Here is a 22,827-nt window from a genome sequence, read left to right as displayed (position 1 = left end):
TGTCAAAATACGACACACGTTGAAAAAAATAAAAGACAGATCACCAGTGTCTGAACTGTTGGCTTTGCCAATACTTGTTTATTTTCATGTTTCCCATAATCTTGTTGAGACTGGTTATACTGATTTTTCATTATGGATACTGTTTGGAAATACTAGCATGCATCACAACATTTTACTAAAAGATTCTTCAAAGAAATGGTACCTAAAATTTCACAGTAATTTAGCAAAACATTATTTTCCTGGTTGCATTTTTTGGGAACATTTTATTTCGAAAGCACAGAAGCATCAATCTTGCTTTCAAGCTTCTGCAAATATGTGCACCTAACCACAAAGCATTCTGGGAGCATTACATGTAGCCTAATTTTGTTCAACTTCGCAAACGTGTGTACACATTGTTTTACTGGAACCACTGTCAGTAGTGCAGTCCGAGTTTACAGTTATTTAGAGACCTCACCCTAATAATGAAGGCTTTGCATTAATGAACCATAAATACAAGTTTGAGCAATATTAGCGAAGGGACACAAATATTACCCCAACTGCAGACAATTTTCTTCCCGGCTTCATAATGTGGTATTGTAAACTGGCATCCAAAGGTGTTTGTGTTGCAGGGGGATGGGCCTACTTGTCCCAAGGACAAAATAAACATGAAAACTTGTTGTCCTTGACTCCAAACTAAATGTCCTGGGCATCGGGCGTTAGGAATGCCACACCCCTGGAACAGAACCGTATATAGCTTTCTAATTAATTTGTATTTTGATTTTTAAATTTATTACATCAACATAAGAAATCACCCATCACCTAAAATGAAAGAAAAAAACAATAGGATCTGAACCATCATCTCAGATATTACCATGTTGATCCCTAAATATCACCTTGTTGTTGGATTCTCTGTGTGTGTTCATTTCACAATATACATTCAATGTCACCTCACACCTTTTTATGGAAAAATACTACCTTTTACCTTTTAAAGGTAGGTCTCCGGGAATATTGAATCATGTCTGCTTGTGTCTATCCCATCCCATTCTGTGACCCAGTTGGGTCTTAATTGCATTTTGAAGTGTTGTAGCGTTTAGATGGAAAAGAAGCTTGTGGGGCACCCTTTCCCAGCTAAGTCCTCCAGCTTTAAACAAAACAAGTGTAATTGAAACAAAGCTTCATAATGTTTTTTAATTAATACCCCATTCAAAGTTAATTTAGGATGATAGCTCTGAATTCTTAAAACCAAACACTATAACAAGCAGCCCTCAAACAATCTACTCGCCCACTTGCTATGGCGATTCACATTTTTTAGCAGGTAGAGCTAAATTTAGAACCTAATTGCCCAATCTGGTGAGTTGACAAAGAACAGGTGTTCAGAACGTGAAGAAGCAATAAAGTATATTTAAATCTTCTTTTCATCTTGTCACATTTGCTCTGTGTTTAGAGAAAAAGCGGTTAGAAGTCAGTTCACTCCTCTGACTACAGAGTTCAAGGATTTTGTAAATTGTCCAACCTGCTGTACAAAGAGTGTGAAATGAGAGGCTGCGGGGTGTCATATTTTTCCTAGCACGCAACATTTAAATAACTAAGTCAGCTGTACAAACATTTCAAAATATATTTCAGCAGTTGTGAAAGCCCTTTTTTAAAACTTCTGTGGGATGAAAAAAATATTTTAATAGAATGAAAACAAATCAGAACACTTTACTTGGTGATGTGCAAATGATAAGGGTTTTCTGAATGTTTTCACCAATTATTTTTAATGCACTATATAGTTTTATCAGGAAAGCTGCACGTTTGTGGGAAAGTTGTTGGCCATTTCAATGGGAAATTTACTGTCTGTAAATCACAGTATGCTACCACATAATGCTTTAGTAATGTATTTAATAAAAGTGAGTGTTTAAACATGAACTGAGAAACACTCTTGCCCCTGCCCTGATGGCAATGGTATTAGTAAACTAAGAGACAAGTCAGGGATTATTTGCACCCAATGTGTGGGCCAGGTTCTTATTATACATGGAACAAATGTTTAGTCTATTTAATCAAACAAAATAGTTTTCCTACAGCAGAAGTGCTGAACTCCCATATTTGAAGGTGCACTTATATGTGAGAATGAAGAAAGATGCTGCTCTGTAAAATAAAATATTTGCCTAGGATTACACAATTCGAGACCTGTTTATGGGTCAAATACATTTCACTTAGGTCAAGTAGATTATTCAAGTGACTAAACCTGCAGGTCTAGTAACATTTTTATGATTTTTCGAGGCCTGAAGAATAAGCAGTCAAATGCAACTTGCAGACTTAAAAGTCCAACACTGTTCCCTTTCTTTCTCATCTTACATTCACATCATTATTTCTACATGAGTGGAAACCAAGTTAGCATATTTTCACCATTTAAATTCTTAAACACCCATTCATATGTATCATCTTCTAACAAGTAATACCCAGAAGATACATTTTGCATTATTTGTAGTTCTTTCACTCTCAACCAGTACTAAAAAATCAGGATTTGTGCCTGATTTCTACTACAAGACAAATCTCTTTTTATTTTCAGCTGTGTTCTCCTTACATCTTCCTATAAAAAACTGTATGTACTGAAGCCTAGCACCATACTGACGAAAAGGACGTGTAGACATTTAAGTTTTCATCTCCCAGTTAGGGAACAGGTGTGGGCCTCTCGGCGACACAAGGGAAAATATGCTTTTGCTGAATCAGTGTGGCCTTGTTCTTGGAGGTTCCCCCCCCTTTTTTTCTTGGAGAATGGAACATTGGCCTCTCAGAATCAGTGATGGTGGATACACAGCCTGCTCTATCCCTTGCTTCCTTAATGCTGTCCATATCCCACAGCTGTTAATCTCCTTCTTAAACTTTCTATCAGCTCATAGTTATGGTCCATCAGTCTTTGTGCATTGCAGATAGGCCATGCTTGAATGGGCATGTAATGTGGTCAGAAACACCTTTATGACACAGTGACAGACACTGCCAGAAACTCGCACTGCATACAGAGCGCTCAGTTGTTCAATGATGGGCACTTACTCACACTTTGGATATACCTAGTGGTGTTTAGTTTACAGTATGCGCTAAACAAAATCTACATGTTGCATGACAAGCAAAAAGAGATAGGCACATTTGGGAAATAGAAATACTCCCCAAAAATAGGCACAAATATTCTGTTAAACTTGACGTAAAATGCGTGAAAGGTAAAGGATAGTTCCCTATTTACTAAGATTATTAAGGATCAACAACGGTTCCTCCGTTATGGTGGAGGAGTGTCGAAATAGCAACCCTCCCTTCGGGTCTTTCACTCTGTGAGAGGTGCTGGTCCCTCACCCTCTGACTGCTGCTCCCTCTGGTGGCTGCTTGCCACACACAGAACAATTTTTAACCCTTCTCCTTGTGAGACACCATGTTGCGGTCCTGAGATATTGTTTTAGAAATCAGCATTTCAGGTGTTACTGCAATTTGTTCACTTCAATTGAACCATGACTGCAATTTCCATATTGTATTAATTAATTAAAGGAAACCTCAGTACCGGAAAAAGGGGTGAGTGAGGAAGACTGGAAAAAAGGTTGAGTTAGGACAAGAAGTTATCTGCTAACGTTACTGGTGTTTTAGTTTTCACCTGACTGTTGCATTAAAGCCTTTAAACCTTAAGCCTGTTTACCATCCACAGCCGAAGTACTGAGTATAAAGTAGAGCTATTAGTCATTGTATTTTTTGCCTAATCTTTTCAAACACTGTGTATCTTATTGCACCATTATTTGATAAAGTAAATGAAAATAACATCTATTACGCTCCTGTATGCAGTGTGTAAGAAATATAGTTTAAAAACAGCAGCATTTTCCTCAAAAAATACCTTAGTCTGACTTATTGCCAATGGTCACATATAAGTGTGTTGGATACATTGTTATATGTCTTGTCACTTGCTGATTTCAGTTTTTCTCTTTTTATGGAATGTCTTTTGAGAGTTTAAGCATAGATTAGAACATTGGAACGTTGGCAGCTCTATTGAAAACAATGGAGTGCTGTGGGCTTTTACTGGCCGGTAAAAGCCTGCAGAGCCAACATTCCAATGTTCTCCTTGTTCACAGCAAGAGCAAGAGCTGTGAACAAAGCCTCACGGATTTTAATCCCCTCGGGCTTCGTGAGGAATTTGTTTTATCTAATAGAACATTCTGTCCTGAGTGGCAGAATGTTCTAATAGCCGTAGAACCCGCCGTAGCGGGCTCTACCGGCTATTAAAGGCCCTTTCCCTTGTTAAATGCCCGAGCCGAAGGGAGCGGGCCTTTAATAGCCAGTAGAGCCCGCTACGGCGGGTTCTAAGGCTATATTAGAACATTGGAATGTTGGGAGCTCCATTGGAGACAGTGGAGTGCTCCAGACTTCTAATGGCTGGTAAAAGCCCAGAGCCTTAACATTCCAGTGTTCTTTGTTCACCACAATAGCGATGAACGAAGGCCTCACGGAGCTCGGGGAGATTTCATTCCCCTCCGGCTCCGTGAGGCATTTGTTTTATTTATTAGAACATTCTGCCCTCTAGTGGCAGAATGTTCTTATAGCCTTTCGTAGCTGGGCTATACCAGCCATTAAAGTCTCGCTCCCTTGTTAAAGGCCATCGCTTTGGCTCAGGCCTTTAATGCTGGAGTGGGCCTTTGATGGCCAGTATAGCCTGCTTCGGCGGGCTCTTAGGGTGTTATATAGTTGACATGTATTAGGCCTTACCTACATTGGCAATGCCACTTATAAATGATTGAAGGCTATGCCCCCTTTGCAGACACCCTACTATTTTTATTCCACTTAAACTACTGATCAAGACAGTCTTCCAGGGGGTAGAATTACAGCTTTTGGCATCTCTGCCATCTTGCTATCTACCTATGAGGACTGAGAGAGAAAGGAAGGTGTTGTTGATTGAACTGAAATAGTGGCATGGTTGTGAATGAGGAAAAATGGATACAGTTTGAGAGGAACAGGTTTGTGGAAGATGTTTAAAGTGAATGCAAAGAGTGTAGAGATTAAAGAAGGGAACATGGAGAAAGGGAGCAAAGGCTTGCAACATGTAAAGTGGGTGGAAAACATAGCAGAAAGGAGAGAAGGGGCACGTTGTGTAAGACTGATACGAACAGGATAGTGCAATATCTGGAAGGTGAAGGGAAAAGAGTGTAGCAAGGAAGGGAAACCACAACAAAACGTGCAGATATTGGAGATAAGTAAAGCAGGAGATAGAAGGAATGCGTAGTAGCATTGGATGAGACTTAGTTGTGGATACGGCAAGAAATGCGAATGCGAAGGAAGTTGAGTGGAGATGGAGGAAGGTGGGAAAATAAGGTAGAAAGGTGTTGATGTGAAAAGATAATACAAGGTGGAAGGGAGAAACAGTGCAAGAGACAGAATTGATGAGGTCGAGATTTTGAAGAGATACATATCACTGGATAAATAAAAGAAAAGTGATGAATGGTTGGGTGAGAAAAAACGCAAACAGGAATATAGAAGCAAGTGGAAATGGAATAAACCATTACAGGTAAAGGTAAAAAGAAGAATGTAACATGAAGAGACAGGGTAAACATGAGAACAGGAAGGAGAGAAGAACCATCACAAAAAATGTGAGGTTTGGAGAGGAAAATAGATGAGATGGCCTGGGAAGTTAAGAATATCTATCTTGTACTGCCATCTATAATCTTAACTTTTCTGAGGTCCTGAATAATGCCAAATTGTGATCATTGTTAGTATGTCTGCTGCTGCAATATCAGGGAGTGACTAGTAAATCTGCTACAATGAAGCCCTGAACCCAAAGATAGGTTGAGCCTAGAATCAAGTAAAGAAACAAATCTTTGTATGTGCAGCTCATGGCCCTCTCTTCAGTGTTAAGTAATCTCATGTCTTCAGTACTCATAGCTTTGGCTGCAGTTCACCAATAATCCTCATTGCTGCACACAGTGAAACAAATTAGAGGAAGCATTGCCCAGCACACACATTCTCAGTGAAGCACTTGAAATCTGGGGTCCAGTAAAAAAGAGAAATACTTTTTATACAGCTTTCTTGCACTGAATGGGACGTTAGGGCACTTTACATTGAAATACAGAATTACAGGTTTTCTGTCATACCTTAGAAGAAGTGATATGTTGCTCTGGATTCAGTGAGGAAAGGAGTAGGAAAGGGTGGTAATGAGCGCTATTTTAATTGCAGGTATGTTCATGAGAGGTGGGCTTTTACATTTCTTCTGAAGGGAGTGAATCAAAGATTGAGCAGAAAAAGTGTTATAAAAAGAGTTAACGTGACTTAAAAGGTTAAAGCTGACTATAGCATCATGCAGGCCCATCACCAAAGCTCTGATGCATCGCAGTCCTAACTTTATGCCAGATTCCAAGGCACCCTCTGTATGTGTTGATGGAAGTTGAACGGTGGAAATTGAATCAGTAAAGGTGAGAAGGTGGGAGAGATTCCCACTGGGAGAAGGGAGACTTCAGTAGAGACGTCCAAACAGTGTACCTGTTTAATGCTTTGAAGCAGAAGGTGCAAGTTATACTTTCTTTTATGTGCCAAATCCTTAAACTTGCTTCACTGGATAATGTTATTAAAAAAATCATTAACTCTTATAATTAATTTTGTTCCATCACTATTCTCATCTGATCAGTAATCAACAAAGTGTTGGGCTACCTTGAGTAATTTTTTACAAAAGAAGGAAAATGTTAGACCTGGCATCCTTGGCGTGGTTTACCCTATCTTTTTTGCCTCTGCTTCCTGTGTTTTAACTATGCGCTGGACTTTGTTTTTGCTGGTTTTTGGTACTCTGGGCACTTTACCACTGCTGACCAGTGCTAACGTGCAAGTGCTCTCTGTGTAAACTGTATGTACAATTAGCTTTTCCATGATTGGTATATTTGATTTACTAGTAAGTCCCTAGTAAAGTGCACTAGAGGTGCCCAGGGCTTGTAAATCAAATGCCTCTAGTTGGCCTGCAGCATTGATTGTGCCACCCACATGGGTAGCCCCGTAAACATGGTCCTGCCACTGCTGTGTCTGTGTGCAGTTTTAGACTGCCTATGCCCAAACCTTCCCTTTTTGTACATGTAAGGCACCCCTAAGGTAGGCCCTAGGTAGCCCCATGGGCAGGGTGCAGTGCATGTTAAAGATGGGACATGTACTGATGTGTTCACTGTTGCAAGGACTATTTCTGTCATAGGTTAACATGGGGGTTGCCTTTAAATATCTTTTAAGTGCTGTTTCCCATTGGGAGGAAATAGAGATGTGGAGTTTGGGGTCTCTTAACTCGCGATTTAAAAATACATCTTTTGTTAAAGTTGTTTTTTAGATTGTCAGTTTGAAAAGGCAACTTTTAGAAAGTGGGCGTTTTGCTGCTTAACCATTCTGTGCCTCTGCCTGCTTGTGGAATCCACGTCTGGGTCATACTGACTGTTGGGCTTTTTGCGAATCCCCTCTAGACAGTGACACAAAGGGAGCTGGGGTGTAGCCTGTGTATCCTGATGAGTCTCCTGGGCTAGAGTGGGGAGGGGGAAGCTGATACTTACACCTGAAAAGGCTGTGCCTGCCCTCAAACAATGCAGTTTTCAACCCCCTAGTATGTGTCTGGGGCCAGGTCTGGGCAAGGCAGGATCTTGTCAACAACAGAGGCTTTCCTTTGAAGTTTGCCTACTTCAAAGGCAGCAAGGAGTATAAGTAGTGGACCCCAACCCCCAGATTTTAGGTTACTTCTGGATCAAGAGGAATCTCTGCCAAAGAAAAGAGCTGGAGGAGAAGTACTGCCCCTTTGCCTGTGAGCGTGCTTTGCTGGGTTGGCCTGCAGTTGCAGCTTCTGCCTTTGAGAGGACAAAGACTGGACTTTGTTGTGTTTTCCTGCTTGTGAAGTGTCTTCAATGGCTTGGACTGAGCTTGCCCCCTGTTCTGAAGTCTCAGGGCCATCAAAGACTTCCACTGCCAGCACCTGGACTTGCTTGACAAGACTCCTATCCTGCCAAGTGGTGCCCAATCCAGTCCCTGGGCCCTTGAAAGGAGAAGCTGGTGGAACCAAGATTGAAATCCATGCAAATTGACGCAGCACCTGCTTTGTGGCTGAAAAAACGCCGCACCACCTGCATCGTGGCTGGAAAATCGACACAACAACTGCTTGCGGCTGCCACAATTGGCGCATCACCCACACGGCGTGGCTCTTTACCACTGGGCACCAGAATTTCACAAGCTGGGTGTCAAAACCACAGTAAACCTGCGTGGACCGAGGTTGCCTGTCCCGAAATCGACGCATCGTCTTCTGCAGGAGAGAAAAACGACACATCGCCTACCGGACCGTAAAAGAAACGACGCACAGCCTCACTTGCGTGTAAGGAATTGACACATCACTGATTTTTACAGTGCACGCTCGCCCGTGCAGCTTTATTTTTGACGCAAACCAAGTACTTTTGTATAAAGCAACCCATCCATTGATTTCTATGGCTCAAGACTCTTTTTACTTTGAAAATTTGTAACTCTGCTTGTGTATGTTGGATTTTTGTCGTTTTGGTCTTGTTTTATTTAGATAAATATTGGCTATTTTTCTAGACTGGTGTTGTGGCCCTTTTGTAGCGTTTTCACTGTATTATTGTGTGTGTTGGTACAAATACTTTACACATTGCCTTTGAGATAAACCTGACTGCTTGTGCCAAGCTACCGAGGGGGTGAGCAGTGGTTGTCTTAGGAGCGTAACTCCTTTACCCTGACTAGAGTGAGAGTCCCTGCTTGGACAGAGTGCAAACTGACTGCTAACCAGAGACCCCATTTCTAACAGACAGCATAGCCCGCTCCAGTGAATTTTCAAGTACTTTTTCGAGGCTAGCCAGTATTGTGGCATTATGTGCCCCCTCAAGCAGACATGTCTACAGAATCTTCATTTAATATGTTTGTAACTGTTTGGCTTAACATCATTTCAGATCAAGTAGCGGCGATTCGCAGCTTTCATTTTTATGCATGTAAAACATAAACCTTACTTGGACTACCAATGGTAAGATGACAAATTGTGGAGTACTAGCTGCACTGCAGCCTGTTGATTTCATTTTTAAAACCTAAAATTGGTTGGTTGGAGCACTCCTGCAAGGTAATGCCTTAAAGGAGATAAAGGAGACTGAGTTGCCCTTGTCTTATTGTGGTAGAGCCTGAGACCATAAGTGAGTTAACATAGTTGCTGAAAAGCAGGGTCCAAATGCCTTTGTGCGACATCCAACCTACCCAGAGCATGGCAACCATTGCAAGTTAAATCTCATTTAAATTGGTTATATTAATTTGTAGTTCAGTTACAGAGGGTGCTTGAGAATAGCTGAGCGAGGAGCTGTGGGGTGGACTTCACTTTCCTGGCTCCATAGAAGCTTGGCAGACTTTACAACGTTGAAGCCCTGACATACCTGTAGGGTTTCTAGGCGAAAACAAACGATCCACTTATCTCGTTGTACTTAATAAAGTGTTTGATAGAGTTTCTTATTCTTTGTCCATGCCATAATTTGGATCTTATCAATAGCTCCTTTCTCGCTTTGGGATTTGCTGTAATAACAATAAGATAGCATTTCAATGTGAAAGTCATTACTACATGAACTATCCTCATTACATACCGTTACCTAATATGATTTTCTATTTTGCTTTTAGACTGCTAACTCAGAGTGTTGGATTTCTTTATGTTGGGAGTTACGACAGACCCTTCTCACAAATTAAGGTATGAAGATGTTTTGTTGTTGTAAGCTACCAGTTGTACTTTAGAAAATTTGGTCATGTGCCAGAAGTTTGAACAATTGTTTCTTATGTTCCAGTGAGATATATTTATATATGCAGCAGAGGCTGCCATGGTTCAAAGTAGAGACGTGTACTATTGTTTTAGCTAGATTTCTTTGTTTAGTAATTATTGTGGCTTAAGTGGTCACCGGGTACCATTCTGTTTTAAAGCCATTGCCGAGATCAATAGTGGCCTTTTGAGCCCTCTTGATTGTCACATCCAGGCAGCATCAAGGACGGAGCAAGAGCCTCTCAGGATCCTTTTAAATCTTGCGTTCTCTGTGAACTGCCCTTTGGTCCCATCCAGAAGGATTACATTTATAGGTTCAGTCTTTGACTCCCACCTTCCCTTATACAGAGATAGTAACAGACGTCAGTTAGACAGTTGATCACTTCCTGACTATTGGGACTGAGGAGGCTCGGTAGTTCCAACGGCTTCTAGGATTGCAGCTATCCTTTTCAGGTATATGTAAAACCTATCTGGCGAAACATTGGCAACCGCAAATGAACGACCATGAAAAGCTCATCCCACTCTGGCGATTCCTGGTTCTTAGTTTGCTGGGTAGGCACCCGCACCTGGCCTTTTAGTGGGAAATGTCTGCTGCGTGCAGCTCCCCGCCAGCTCTGGATCTTCAGAGTGGATGAAGTTTATAATGCGGCTGAAACGGAACTTGTATTCGCTTTCTAGAGACGTCAGCAGCCATGGTATGGACAGGCTCCGTTTCTTCAGTTGGTACTCTGGAGCATATTTCTTGGATCAGCTTTAGTTAGCTTCACTTCGATGTTTTCATAATTTGGTGCTTGAGTGAACTTCTCCATAGGTTCCCTGCCAGTAGCTCCGTCTTCCATCAAATCTCCTGTTATCTGGCAGTGATCATCATACTCATGATCATTAATTAGGGGTCGCATTTGCGACCCCTGGTTTAAAAGGTTGCAAATTCATTGCCAGTGACGTTCGTCGACGTCAGTTGGGGCCCGCACTCTTTGTTTTTTTGTCATTTTTTATTATTCTAATAGCGAATAGTAAAATATTATAACATATAATTCACTATTAGTGTAATAAAAATGGGGTGCAATTAGCTGGAATATGCCCTTCCTTGGCAGCTGAGATAAGTACAAATCCTTTTTAATGTATGGTGTGTGCGTGCTTGCGGAGGTGTGTGTTGATGTGAGAAAGTATGTGTTTTAAGTGTGAATTTGTATGTATGTGTAAGTTTGTGTGTGTGAGTGAAAGTGGAGATCAGAGGGCGTGTGCTGCCACTTCCACTACTCCTGACATTTTGGTGAATTGACCTCCATAGGATAGAGGTGTATGTGTGAGGCTGCGAAGGCGTAAGAAGGATAACTTAATCCTTTCTTTTTTGGTCGTTCTTGTTTGTTGAGGGTTTTTTGTACTCTCCGCCCTCTACGCAGGCTGCTACTGACAACATTAAAAAGAACAAGATAAGACGATTAAATATACGATTCCTGCAAAGTCTAAAGTCTGTTGCACTTTTCTTGAAGGTCCATTATTGCGAGGTATGGGTAGTGCCATCGCGAAAAATTCAGTATTTCTTTGCCATTAATTTCTGTGCTAAGCAAAAGACTTTGTATACACAAGTAGGAGAGGAGTTTAAATGATGCTTTCCGAGTACCACTATACTAGTAGATTCTTTAATTGTGTATGGAACTTATATGTGATTTGGTTTTGTATTGAAATACCACATCAAACTGAACATTTGTACACTTTTTTTGTTTGCATAAAGCGTGGTGAGGCTGAAGATGTTCAACAGATTGGCCTTGATGTGTTCTGGATGCACTCGCTTTGTTGCCTGAGTAATCTCACCAATTTGTTCTGGAAGCAAGCTATTTCCATGGCTACTCCTGTGCCCTTTAATCAAATGGAAATGCTACAATGACGAAAGTTCCCATCTTCTTAGTCCCACTTGGCCTTATTTCAATTTCTTTTTGCTTTCTTAAAGAGAATGCAAAGAGAAATGGATTTACAAAGCGCGCTACTGTGACTAATTGTTTAATACTCTTGGATTAGATATTACATTATTCTTTATTTGCTGTTTTATATAGTGCCAAGGTGGCCAAAGGGTATTATAATGTTTTACAATGTAAACTTTTGGAAACAACCCTTTCTGCAGTTATCCCCAAACATTCTGCCTTTCTCCTCATATTTTTCTGACCCTCTTTTTGTTGGCTCTAGGGCGATGGGCACTTTACCACTGCTAATCAGTGCTAAAGTGCATGTGCTCTCTCCTCTAAAACTTTGTTTGATTGGCTTACACCTGTTTGGCATATTTAATTGACCTGTAAGTCCAATGTAATAATGGTATACCATATACCCAGTGCCTGTAAATTAAATGCTACTAGTGGGCCTGCAGCACTGATTGTGCACTCACTGTAGTAGCCTTTAAAACTTGTCTCAGACCTGCAACTCCAGTGCCTAGGTGCCCAGTTTACTGCCAGATTGACTTGGCAATTCAAACTACTTGCCAATGCCTTAACTCACTTCTTTTAAGTGGTAATTGCTGATTGGAAAGGAGTGGCATGGCCATGTTTGGAATGATAGTGAGAAATCATCCTTACTGTTGTAATTGGATTTTCCATTACTATTTTAGAAATGCCACTTTTAGAAAGTGGGCATTTCTCTATGCTTATAACTATGTGCGTTGCAGCCTCACTCCAGTACATGTCTAGGGCAGAGTGACAGCGACATTTTGTGCATATGTTCCAGACAGCTGTCACACAGGAGGGGCTGGGCGCATCTGCATACTGATAGTCTTCCTGGGCTGGGAGAGAGGTAGATGGTGTGCAATTGCATTTGTATAGGCTGTTTCCCTGCCTCACACTATGTGCTGATTTACCTTCTACTGATGCCTGGAGCCAGGGCTGGGTTGAAAAGGGTTTGTTGTACACCTGAAAGGGTTCCTTTGAGGCCACCTCCAGATCAAAGACATGAGTATAAGTACAGGGGCTCTGACCCCATGTTTTTAGAGCACTTTCGGAACTGGGACTTTTAGAGCACTTTTGCAGCTCTGGTGCCTTCCCTGGTGCGTGGGGCTCATCGCATTGCTCGGTGGACCGCTAAAGCCCCCGTCTCTCCCTTTGATTTCTGCCATTGAGAGGGCCGCCTTGACCCCAACCAGAAAGACAGAGCAGCCCTTCCCCCTCCTGAGTCGTGTGTCCCAGCAGCGCATGCAGATTCAGCAGTTGCCTTCGTGCAAAATGCGTTGCCGGGGCGACATGGAAACCTCCTTAGTAATGTCAGCGCTGCTGCATGCACCTCCTCCGGTGTCATCGGAGGGCATGCAATCACAATAGCTTAGAAGGGTGCGGACGTCCTGCCCTTCGCTCGCGGGCGGTCCCGGTTCCTTAGCCTGACAAACGTGACCCGTTAAGGGCCTGAGGTTTGTCATTGTTTTTGCGGCATACTCTTCTTCTGCTTAGCGGCTCGAACTCTGTGCAGGGGAGAGGGATCACCAAATCGCTTGGGAGGATTACTGTAAGACATATGGTATATATGCTCAGGAGTGCCTGTAGTCTACGTCTGGTAACAATTTACTGTAAACCTGTGAGTAGGAGCACAGGTGATTTTGTGTACCCTCTGTTTGCCTGGTGTAAATCAGGCGCCTGCCCACAATCCCATCTCCATGTTGCCCAAAGGTTGGGGGCCTAGTTACCCCAGAAGATCTAATAGCAATACCGTTACCCTGCACTCCAGGCTCTTAAGGGGATGTTTTGGGATCCATGTGTTCATTCATATTCTTGTGTTGTGACATATGGCGTGTGTTGTGTCTGTTTCTTGCTTGGTTGCATTTCATGCTATAACTATTCAGGTACTAGGAAGCCTGTCACTGCTGAGTGGTGCAGTACCCAGGACGAGTACTATTTCAGTAGTGGTATTCCATGCACAGTATTTATGATTCATATGTTTTGGACCCCAAACAGCATGTTATGCCCTGAGGTTATGATGTATGCCATTTTGATTCTTATCCTGTGAGAATAATGAGTCCTGCTTCAGAATTTATATATTGCACACAGTATTTATGAATAATGTCATATAGATCTATGATATGTTCAAAATACTATACTTGTATAGAATTACGTATGGAGACACTTTTGTGGTGTATTTATTGTGTCACTGGTGTGAGTGTGTTGCTCAAACACTTTACATGTGACCTCTGGAGATAAGCCTGACTGCTCTGTTGCAAGCTGCCAGTGGGTGGACACAAGTTATCTTTGGTGTGTGACTTACTTGTCCTGACTAGAGATGTGGGTTGTGCCTGGCTTAGGTGCATACCCTTAGCCAACCAGAAATCAATTTTCTAACAAAAACAACCAAGTCTATAGTAATATAGCAAACTTACCCATTTACAAAAAAAGCTGCAATTGAAATAATGATATGTGTATACAAATATAATGAAACATACAAAGGTTTAAAATAGAAGGTTGTATTATAGGCACAAAATAAAATTCAGATACAAGCTGCTCTGTAGTTATAACAAGATGTAATTTCTACATAATGGTGCTAACAGTGGTGCAAGATTAAAAAATGAGTGAGGCCAATACAAAAAAAACAGTAAATGAACTTGGCATGAAAGATAAGACAAAGTTCATATAAAGAAAAAATGGTGAAGAGAAACTGTGTGTTTGAAGGCATGGTAAATGATAAATAGGAGGGGAAAAAGACAGTAGGTTAAAATAAAAAAAGAAGACAAAGGAAAGAGACAAAAGTAGGGAACATTACTGAAAAGTAGATGTGGAACAGGGGTTGGATAAGGAGTCAAAGAGAAAAACAAAAGGAGAAATAAGCAGCAGTCAGACGTATCTTTAAAGAAAAGTATCTCAAGACCCATCTTGAACATCACATGGGAAGTAGTGGAGTAGAGGTCAGAGAGTCAGGAGTTCCAATGCTTATGCCACAGCCAGAGTACGATTTAGCTATTGAGGGCTCTGTTTTAAGACAGATAACACCATAAAGGACGGATTTTCCAATAGTAATAACGTGTTGGTCAGGGAAGATGTTCAGCTTTTAGACAATTGAAGAGGAATGCATGTGTGTATGGCTTTATGTATAATGCATATCATTCTGCACATCTGCCTAGCTTCAGCAACAAGCTTTTCTAAGATCAGAGTGATAAGATCAAATCCCTTGCTTCCCTAGAAAAAAGTGGGGTGGGGCACGAAGAGCTACCTTGAATGGTGCACTTTAGGTGGGCCTGTTACACAAGTATGTCTGCAGTTTTGTTATAACAAGGGATTATACTATGGCCAAGTGCTACTGAGCTGCACTGGGTGCTCACTTTGGGTCCAGTAGTAAGGTGGCCCCAACACCTCCATTTGTCATAATTTGAGCATGGAAACCCCTGATTGCCCTGAACTTCCTGCACAAACTTCAGTGAAGGTTCATTGTAATTTTCCATTGCCTTATGAGAATCCTGACCTCCTACTTTCCATTTCCACCAGTGCACCCTGCTGAGCCATTGTAAGAGACTGGCACATTGTTGCAGTGCCCAACTTACTTTTTGCCTGGTTTCTGAATTCAACTTTAACTGGAGTGCACTGGGATCCTGCTAACCAGGTTGCCAGTGTTCTTTCCCTAAAACATTTTAAAAGTAATTGGATACACCTTTAGCTAACACTATAAGTCCATAGTAAAAGGTACTTAGGTACCCAGGGCAAGGGGTACTAGGGTAACCCCCAGGCCAGCAGCACTGATTGTGCCACCCTCTAGGGCCATGCATCAAATTGCACCTAGCACTGCCATAGCAGGCTGAGTGTTCTGGTGCAAACCTAACACACAAACTCGACTTGGCACACTACCTGTGTGCCCTGTCCACCATACGATACATTTACTATGGGTAAGGCACCCCTCTAGCAGGCCTTACAGCCCTAAGGCAGGGTGCTCCATATTATATGTGACAGCATAGCTTCATGAGCAATATGCCCCCACTGTATCCCTGCCAAACCTAGGACATAGTGAGTGAACAGAGCATCCATTTTAATGTATGTGCTGAACACTGGTCAGCACGAGTTTAACAGCTACATAATGGCTACTCTGAACCCTGAGATGTTTGGTATCAAACACCTCAGAATGATAAATCCAAACTGGAACCAGTACTGGATTTATTATAAAATGTGGCCAGAGGTCACCTTAGAGGCGGTCCCTGCAAAAGCTAACTATCCTGGCATGGTGGCTGACTGGTTCCAGCCAGCCTGCTACATCCAGACAGCCAATATACAAACCTTGGGGGAGAGCCCTGTCTGTGTGGTTTGTAAAACAATGCCCTTCTTGGGTGGAGGAGCTAACACCCTCTCCCTCAGGAATGTGCACTGCCCTGGCAGTGAGCTTCAAAGGGCTACCACCCTTGGAACTCGATCCCCAGGCCTGCTGCTAGCAGCAGATGGACTCCCCCTATACAAACCCTCACTTTTGGAGGGAGCAAAGGTGGGAAACCACACACAGGGTAGGAGGAATGGGCATGCACCACCCCTAAGGTGTTACCTGTGAAGTGGACCCTCAAATTCAGTTCAGAAAATAGCCAATCAGGTTTAGAGAAGTGACCCTTCCCTAAGGAAGTGGTCACTGTAGTGGGTGTAGCCACCAAAGGGTAAGTGTCCCATTGGACACTTCCTGGTTCCTCCTAAAATGCCCACTAAATTCTGTATTTAGTGGGCTCCCCTAGACCAAGACATCTGATTTGAAAAGACAAAGAAGACCAGCACCAAAGAAGATTCAAAACAAGAGAACTGTGGACCTGCTGCACCCAGGACCTGAAAATCGCTGCTGCGGAGGAGCTGGACACTGAACCGGCCCCAAGAAACCCAGGGGACCTCCAGGCTTCAAGAATCGCCCCAGATCTCCCTTCTGAGTGGAGGCACCACTCAGCAACCAACCAAGAACCAACAAACTGGTGAGGGTCACTTCTCAGGCAGGCTGATATCTCTGCAAGTGGAAGTTGCAGCCGGACCTGGCAACACACCACCGACCGGCCGTATTTGACCTACAACTGTGCTGAGTTTGGTGGCACTGCGCCCTCCAGTGGCCGAGTTACGCCAGTACCCCGAGGTACTGGTCAGCTGACATCGGACAACCAGAAAATCAGCTCCCTCAAATCTGAAAAAGGATCAGGAGGAATCCCCAGTCGAGGGACTTCAAAAACACCCCGGACCTCCCACCAGAGTGCATCAGTTGTCCTGTAAGCAGCCCTCAAAGAGGCTCACCTCCAGTTCCAAAGAACTCTGTTGCGCACAGCTCCTGGATCTCCAACTCACCCTGCATCCGGCTGCCCTGCGCCCTGCAACGAGGAACCAGCTGTACTCCATGGGTCCCCAACCCTTGCAACCTCGACAGCTCAAGGGGACCCCAAGGCACCATCTTTAAATCTTCATACCAGCTCCTTTTCCAAGTGGCCCTGTGCCTGTGCCAAGAGACTTTCCAACGCTGCTCCTGCCGGAACCCAGGAGCCGCCCAAGGCTCTCCAGCTGGCAGTTTGTGCCCACTGACTACTTTGACCACCCTGTAAAAGAAGAGACTGGTAACTCAACCATACAATTTTTAAAGCATTTTTTAAAGTGGCTGCTTATTGATTCCTATTGTGCATAATTATGCACAGAAAGACTAACTTTCTTAAAACTTTGAAAAGTCATATTTCAGAAAGTACTTAACATATCTTAAAGATCTTGCTCTTAAAATGTATATAAAAGTCTGAAGTATTTTTATAAATTCTGGTCTCAAGTTATTAATTGAGTGTGTGTGGTGCATGATTGGATTTGTGAGTACAGCAAATACTTAACTCATCTCCTGGATCAGCCTAACTGCTCAACTAGCTACCTTATAATTGGAGCATTATGTGGTCAAATTTTTACCTCTGGAAACAAACGTGTGGTTGCATGGACCCCCTGCACACTGTGCCTCGATTTGCACTCTACGTTGAGGGCCAGCCTCCTACAGGCACCTCAAGCTCAGGCCAGCTGCTGGGCCAGATACCACTGAAAAAAACAGTTCCAGAGCATCAGGTCAGATGTCAGAGACTTTGTTCACTGGTGCCTGGTAATCCATCACCAGATGGGCACATAGTGTGGGAGTCAGTAATTCATGTAGGTGGGGGCTGTCTTCTTGCAGTCACTTAGCAAGAGTTAAAATGAAGCAAATGGGACGTCTTGGTCATTAATGTCCTGTCCCCCTTCAAATTTTGAGCAGCCCCATGATGGCAAGCAGACCTTCACTGTTCACAAAAGGAATGAAGAGGATTTCACTTAGGAAAGGTTGTAGCTGCACTGTTTCAAGAGTAAGGCTCATCCATTGTAAATTAGGTGTGCAATGTATCTTCTGCCGTGGCTGCAATGCAAATTTATGGGGTGTTGTTCAAACCCCTACGGTAGATAGCAAAGCACCCTAAAAACAACAGCACTCTCATGTTACTTGTAGTCTAGCAATCACACAACACTGGAAGTACTCTGACACCCCTTATAGAATGGCAGTTTCACTCTTGCGGATTCATTCTTCCACTCCTCACATGAGAACAGTCTTGCACTACCAACAGCGCTCCCACGCTTATCTCAATATCATTCACACACTACTGCAAGCATTTTTACACCCTCACAGATTGGTAGTCATAGACATGCACTCCTCGCAGTGCAGCATTCTGACACATTAGTGGTCTTGCATTACTGAAGGGACTCTAGCACCCCTTAGAAGCTAGCAGCATAGCTACTAGATTTGGTTGACATAGTATCTGAAAGTATCTCCTCACTGGCTGGTGATTTTGTATGTGTGTGGCATTTTGTGTGGGTGAGTGGATGAATGCGTGAATGAGTCAACAACCTAGATTCCACCCCAAATAAACAAAAATTACTACTGCAATCTTTTAAATGTAGAACGGGTTTGAAGGCGAGGTGTGAAATTGCTTCCAATGATTCTTTTCAGTAAGGTCCTAGATTGACAAACTAGACTCCCATACCCTCCCACTCAAATATCGCTTTCTTCGAGGCTCAGTTTTCTCACACTATTACATTTAAAAATGAAACCCATTTAGCACTAACTACTGGACAGTAACATCCTTCCTTCATCTGCAAATTCATATGGTGCACATCTGGTTAAGAACATCAAATCCAGCCAGTCTATCCAACCTGAAAGCATTTCAAACCAATTGGATATCAAAATGTAACCTGTCCAAATGGGATTTTTGACAGGGGAAGTTGACTTCCCCTTTCCAGTTCAAGAGTGGCTCAATACCTTATCTAGCTCCTCTCCATATCTCTTCAAGACTGTTTCACCATGCCAAATCTCTTGGTTTTATCATTGATCAAAATCTTAATGTAGGGACATGTTGTTTTCGTAAAAAAAAAAAAAAAAAAACGTTGCAGCCTTTCAACTTCACCAGTTGAAAAAGTTGAAACTTTCTGTTGCTCCATCGGACTTGAGGTCAGTAGTGCACGCATTTGTCCTGTCCCATGTGTAAGGGAGGAAACTGGAGCTTACAGATCTTACCAAATATTCCACTAGTCTACTCAGGTTCCTTTTTCTTGCTGAGCTCCATCTAGTGACTGGATTGGAGACATCATATATCAATCTTATCTGTAGAGACTTGCAGTGGCAGGCTTCCACTATAAGTTATAATTAACTTAAAAATAGCCTCTATATCCCAAAGGGACCTTTCAGATTCCCTCACTTCTTACTTAAAGGGAAATTTCACACTACAGGAGGCCTGAAATAAATGAGCGAAACGATAGGACAAGCAACCTGATCATAATAGACAGAATCCGGACCACCTGGACTACAGAAGGACTTGAACCCAATTGTTTTTTTTTTTTTTTTTTTTTTTAGAATCATCCTCTCAGACTGACTTTCCAGCCTTAACTTTGTCACATGATACCCTATGTTTACCTGTTCCTCCGATTATGTCGGTGTAGTGTTACTGTTGAAATACTAGGTAAGCTACTATTGACTGAATACTTGGATGATAACTGATTGAGTCCCTGGGCAAATCGATTAGTGACTGCATGGTACTTTGCCAGTGCTTGCTTGCTAATTATATAATGAGCTTTAAACAACACACTGCAAAAATGGGCTGCCACAGGATACCAAAATCAAAAGTGTTCACAACCTCAGAATAAGCATCATCACTCCATTTAGTGACCATTGACACATGACATCAACACTGCCATTTTTCACTGTAGGCCTGTAACCGCAAATTCCATGTGCATATCTGCTTTCCCCCAAGAGTATGACCATGGTGCTTTTTTGCGCTTTGAAATCTGTCTGATCTAATCCTGCCGCCAGGTTACAAAATACTTCTCCCAGACAGAGCCAGATACTACTGGCCAGTAGTTGACTTTCTCCTAAGGAGTCCCAAATGAATCTACTGTAATTAGCATCTTTCCATTCCTTACAGTGGGGATTACAAGCACACCGTCTAAACCACTAAGACTAAACATCTCATAACGCCCACCAAGGCGTAAAAGCAGTTTCATGGAAGATATTCTTTATTGGATCACCGATAAACTGTTTTTCTCCTGTGACCATATTTTCTTGAGAGACTTAAATCTCCACTGGGTCAAGGATGAAGACACCCAGACATCCCTCCTTGAAATATTTCATATCCGATAACGTATTACAACACTGTACCTCCCAACCACATAAAAGGGGGCTCCATCCTGGGTACCACCGTGGAAAAACCAAGAGAGGCCCCCTTTCTACACTAACCTGTGAACCTAATGCTGATCCCTCCAATTTATTTAGAGCCGTGTAGTACATGGAAGCCTACAATCCTTGTATAAAAACCAGTCTCTATTTTCCCTGTTACAGTTGAGTTCCTATGTCTTTAGTCCCCTGTAATATAGAAAGGAAGTAGCTGCTTAACAGGTAAATTATGATGTCCTAATGCCTGCTGCCAGTAGCCAAGATGAAAGGCACATCACAGACCATACTTACAGCTTCAGTATAAACAACAAAAATGAGAACTGGATTTTCATTCTTCTGATCTCTTTTGCTGAAATGGTCAGTGATCATCAGAAAGAAAATATTCATAGCATCATATTTATTATTGTTTGCACTATAAGTAATTAGAGGAACAATATAAAATGGGTATGTTTCTACATAGTCTGAGCTACAGCATTTTTAAATCAGATTTACATTAAGCTGATTCTACTAACTTTTTGCAACAAATTACTAAATGCTTTCCGGTGTGGTTAATTGTGCACTACAGTTTCTGATTTTATTATTCATGTCTGCAACCATACTCTCTCTTTCATGTCTAAAGAGGAAAAAAACAATAAGTTAAGCATTTTTTTTTTTTTTAGAAGATTGATGGCATGACTGTGTATAGTAAGGAATAACTCTGCTGTACATTATAAGGATATTGCAGTTCCCCTCCAAGTTCAGTGACCTTATAAAGGAACACCTCGCTGATATGCAGTATCCTTCTACTATACGAACAGATGCACTCTATCCAATATATAATAAGGAGATTTCCAGCATTGTGGAATAATTGTCTCCCAGCTCCTCTTAGTAGTAGACCACAAATAAAATTTCAAACTTCATCTTCTGAGAGGAAGGGGAGAAAATCCCTCCTCATGATCACCAACATCCTCATACACAAATTAAGCAGGCAATCATATAGGAAAAGTTTTAACTGTACAGAATCCTCCTTTCCAGAATTGTCACCAAACTGCTTCAGGTAACTTTCCTAGGTCGTACAGAAACAAAACATGAAATCTCTCCTTGCTCCACTCACAGAATCTTAACGTATTGAATCAGCATCCTCCTTGTGCAACAAGACCATGGCAATTGGAGATATTACAGCCAAACTCATGCCCCTGTCTGAATCAGAGTAGGGAGTTAACCGGTAAAGGTCCACTGGCAGTTTGGAAAGTTTTCCACTCACCACAAATAATTTATATAAAGTAATTGCTATCACCAAACCTTCAAACTTTCCATCAGACCTCATCCCATTCCCTTGGACTAAGAAACAAAATTGCCCTCTCCTGGCCAGCCATGGTTTATGAATCATAAACTCTTCTTTAAATCAGGGCACTCACCCAATTTCTCTCAAGATGGGATATGTTCACATTTTCTTCTGGAATCAAATGCTGGATACATACTTCTTCAAGAAGCTAACACTGGATACGTACAGGGTCTTCATTGGCCTTCTTTCCTGCTGTAGGATGTTAAATAGATGTGACAAGTAATTAAAAATTGCAACAAAAGTAATTGTTCTAGGCTGGATTTTGCTGCTACTGCTTCATTAATATGTAGGAAATCTCCAGAAATTCAGGTTAGTGCTGAATGATCAAAGTCAGCTTTTCCTAAGTGTATCCACTCAAAGAGACATGCCTTCTAACTCCTTAGACAAGCCTTCTATGGTTATGCCAAGTTCCTTAAATTATGTGCATACCAGGAATATTGTAACATGCATCAAATTTGACAACTGTATTTTACTCTGAGGAGCTAATAATAGGATTATGTTTATTTATGTATTTATTTACCAGCCTAGAATTTTGAACAGAAATGTTTATAGTAGAACAGAAGTGGTACACAGCATCATGCTGAAGTGTGTGATTAACAGAAATCCTTGTTTAGAGTTTGTGATGGACAGGAAGAAATGCACACGAATGTAATATGACAGATCTTCACATATATGTAGAGTAAATAATGACACACAAAAAATGACAAGAAGTTGACAACAATAAATTTACAGTGTGTGTGGTTGCTAAGAGATCAAAAGCAACCTTATCCTTCCAGGACCAGTAGATGATTCTTTAGGGCATGCACGTATTTATGGATGAAGTGGCTGACCCTGATAATAGGAGGAAGAGATTTCCACTGGATGAGGGCAAGTAGGTGGAAGACCATAAATTCGGTAAAGTCCTGAATTAGCTTAATGCTGCCGAAAGATTCTGGTTGACAGATTGTAGGTTACTGGTAGAATTAATGCAGATGAAGACGGAGAAATGGAAGTCCAGTGACTGCCTTTTAAATTTTTATTAAATTGGGGACAAATGATGCATATGTCATAATTGTTGCATCTTGACTTTATAGAGGGGTGTAAATAGCTTTTAATTTGGGAAGGTGTGCATACAAATACTTCCATGTTCTTGAATCCACCATTG

The 22,827-nt window shown here is 41.9% G+C and overlaps 1 protein-coding gene across 1 annotated transcript in view; it reads left to right on the top strand.

Annotated features, from left to right (window-relative positions):
• RNGTT (RNA guanylyltransferase and 5'-phosphatase) overlaps positions 1–22,827 on the top strand; it is a 1,492,790-nt gene that overhangs the window by 1,381,698 nt on the left and 88,265 nt on the right. Inside the window, exon 14 of the mRNA XM_069235480.1 lies at positions 9,601–9,667. Coding sequence (XP_069091581.1) covers positions 9,601–9,667 — 67 coding nt within the window. The remainder of the gene's footprint in view (positions 1–9,600; positions 9,668–22,827) is intronic.

The sequence above is a fragment of the Pleurodeles waltl genome, chromosome 5 (genome assembly GCF_031143425.1).
Source record: "Pleurodeles waltl isolate 20211129_DDA chromosome 5, aPleWal1.hap1.20221129, whole genome shotgun sequence".
Classification (NCBI taxonomy): Eukaryota; Metazoa; Chordata; class Amphibia; order Caudata; family Salamandridae; genus Pleurodeles; species Pleurodeles waltl.
The sequence above is the reverse complement of the archived record's forward strand: the minus strand, read 5'-3'. Positions and strand labels throughout refer to the sequence as shown.